The sequence below is a fragment of the Marmota flaviventris genome, chromosome 6 (assembly GCF_047511675.1).
Source record: "Marmota flaviventris isolate mMarFla1 chromosome 6, mMarFla1.hap1, whole genome shotgun sequence".
In the NCBI taxonomy this organism is placed as follows: domain Eukaryota; kingdom Metazoa; phylum Chordata; class Mammalia; order Rodentia; family Sciuridae; genus Marmota; species Marmota flaviventris.
The window spans coordinates 125,142,408-125,144,559 of record NC_092503.1 but is presented as its reverse complement, the minus strand read 5'-3'; the positions used below and the strand labels follow the sequence as shown (position 1 = coordinate 125,144,559).

The following is a 2,152-nucleotide window of genomic DNA, read 5'->3' as shown; positions in this document are numbered from 1 at the left end:
AAATCATTTTATTTTCAACTTCTTTGCTTTTTCACAGTTTCCACATTGATGGCCTATGTGTTTTATTTTCAGATAGTTCACGTATATCTCAAATCTGTTTTGCTATATGACCCTAATGTCTATTCTACCTTGTATTTAGCATGTTAATTATATGCATTTGTCTCTTGTTCTATATAAAAACACAATTTCTTATTTGTGCATATTACTTCTCTGTATATAATTCCAGTATTGAAATGCTCATTATTTTTCTATTGGTTATAGTATAGGATTTTTTTCTTCCACAGGAATAAAATACAAATTATCAAGAAAGATGAGTCTCAATTGAGGAACAATGAAGGGGTTCAATTTTAGCAACCCAGCAGGCTTTATCTTACTGGGATTCTCTGACCAGCCACAGTTGGAGATGGTTCTTTTTCTAGTCATCTCTGTTATCTACATTTTGACACTGCTGGGGAACACAGCAATCATACTTGTTTCATACTTGAATCCCAAACTCCACACCCCCATGTATTTCTTCCTCTCCAATCTCTCCTTCCTGGACCTCTGTTTTACTACCAGTATTGTCCCCCAGATGCTTTGGAATCTCAAGGGCCCTGAGAAGACCATCAGTTACACTGGTTGTGTGATCCAGTTATACATTGCTCTGGGATTGGGCTCCACAGAGTGTGTCCTCCTGACTGTTATGGCCTATGACCGTTTCAATGCTATCTGTCGACCACTCCACTATGGTGTTATCATGTACCCAAAGCTTCTCCAGCAACTAGCAGCTGTGGCCTGGACCAGTGGTTTTGTGGAGTCCACAGTTCAGACCACCCTTGTTTTCCAGCTGCCTCTCTGCAGCCACCACAGAGTGGATGATTTTATGTGTGAGGTGCCTGCCCTGATTAAAATTGCTTGTGTGGACACAACCTTCTTGGAAAATGAGCTCTCCATAGCTACTGTCCTCTATGTGGTTATACCTCTGGGGCTTATCCTGGTCTCCTATGGCTGCATTGTTAGGAGTATGCTGAGGATAAAATCCACTGAAGGCAGGAAGAAAGCTTTTGGGACCTGTGGATCTCACCTGATTGTTGTGGTTTTGTTCTTTGGGACTATAATTTCTGTGTATATACAACCCAAGAGCAAGTACACACAGAATCACAGAAAATTCCTCACCCTTTTCTATACTGTGGTGACACCCTTACTTAATCCTTTGATCTATACCTTGAGAAACAAAGAATTTAAGTGGGCAATAAAAAGGTTGCTGGCAAGAGACCCAAGTTAGGGAGAAATGCAAAACACACCCAAGCATTCTCTCAGACTTTGGGGATTTGTAGGTTTTATCTAATTATAGTTTCTTTTTTCATCTACAAGGAGCATAACTAAATATTCTAGGTGGGGAATTTTCCTTAATGACATCCTGACCTTAGCTACTTTAAGTCCTTCTTATCCTCCTTTCAAGAAATGTATGCATCTTCTTTTTGCAGTACTTCATATAAAAGTTTTATGAATAAATAAATATTTGTAGGTGAACCAATGTGTATGGAATGTGTATGTGTAAATAAATCTTAGTGTCACTACTCTAATGACCAACAACATGACTGACATGGTGATGACAAATACATTTATTTATCATAAAAGGAAATCCTACACCTTGTGAAGGTAGGATTTGGATAATAACTTCAGAAGTTTAAATTTATCTGAGAATGATTCCTGTTCCTTTTTAGGGCTCACATTTGATAGTATTATAGGCATTGGATGTCTGTAGTTTATTTAAAAGTGAGAAGGCCTAATAGAAAACATCATTATCTAACAATTTGCCTTATGGGGGATATTTTATTCTTTTTCTTTGAGCAGGGGCATCTGGGATTATGTACAACCAGAAATTTTTCTGCTCTTTCTCACTCACAGAGGAAGCTTCAGAGATGAGACAGAAGATTTAATATTGATAGACAGGGAAGTATTGATAAGTTAACTTAGGTCACTCTCTTATGCATATTTTATCAGCATAAAATGACAGTCAGACTCTTTTAATAAATATTTTAGATCTAAATCTGTACTCTAAGACAATGCAAAAACAATTTTAAGTATTATTACTAAGTCTGAATATTTAAGTTTCACAAACGTAAATGTAGCTTTACAATAATGTTTGCCTTTGTCATTTATATACCAT

General features: G+C 36.8%; 1 protein-coding gene across 1 annotated transcript; it reads left to right on the top strand.

Moving 5' to 3' along the window:
• Positions 1-331: 331 nt before the first annotated feature.
• Positions 332-1,264, top strand: LOC114080507 (olfactory receptor 2G3-like). Its single transcript, XM_027922133.2, has one exon. The coding sequence runs from the start codon at positions 332-334 to the stop codon at positions 1,262-1,264; it is 933 nt and encodes a 310-aa protein (XP_027777934.2).
• The last annotated feature ends 888 nt before the right edge of the window (positions 1,265-2,152 follow it).

What these genes read in the sequence shown, in the direction of transcription:
- LOC114080507 (XM_027922133.2), top strand. Translation starts at nt 332, where the DNA reads ATGAAGGGGTTCAATTTTAGCAACCCAGCAGGCTTTATCTTACTGGGA.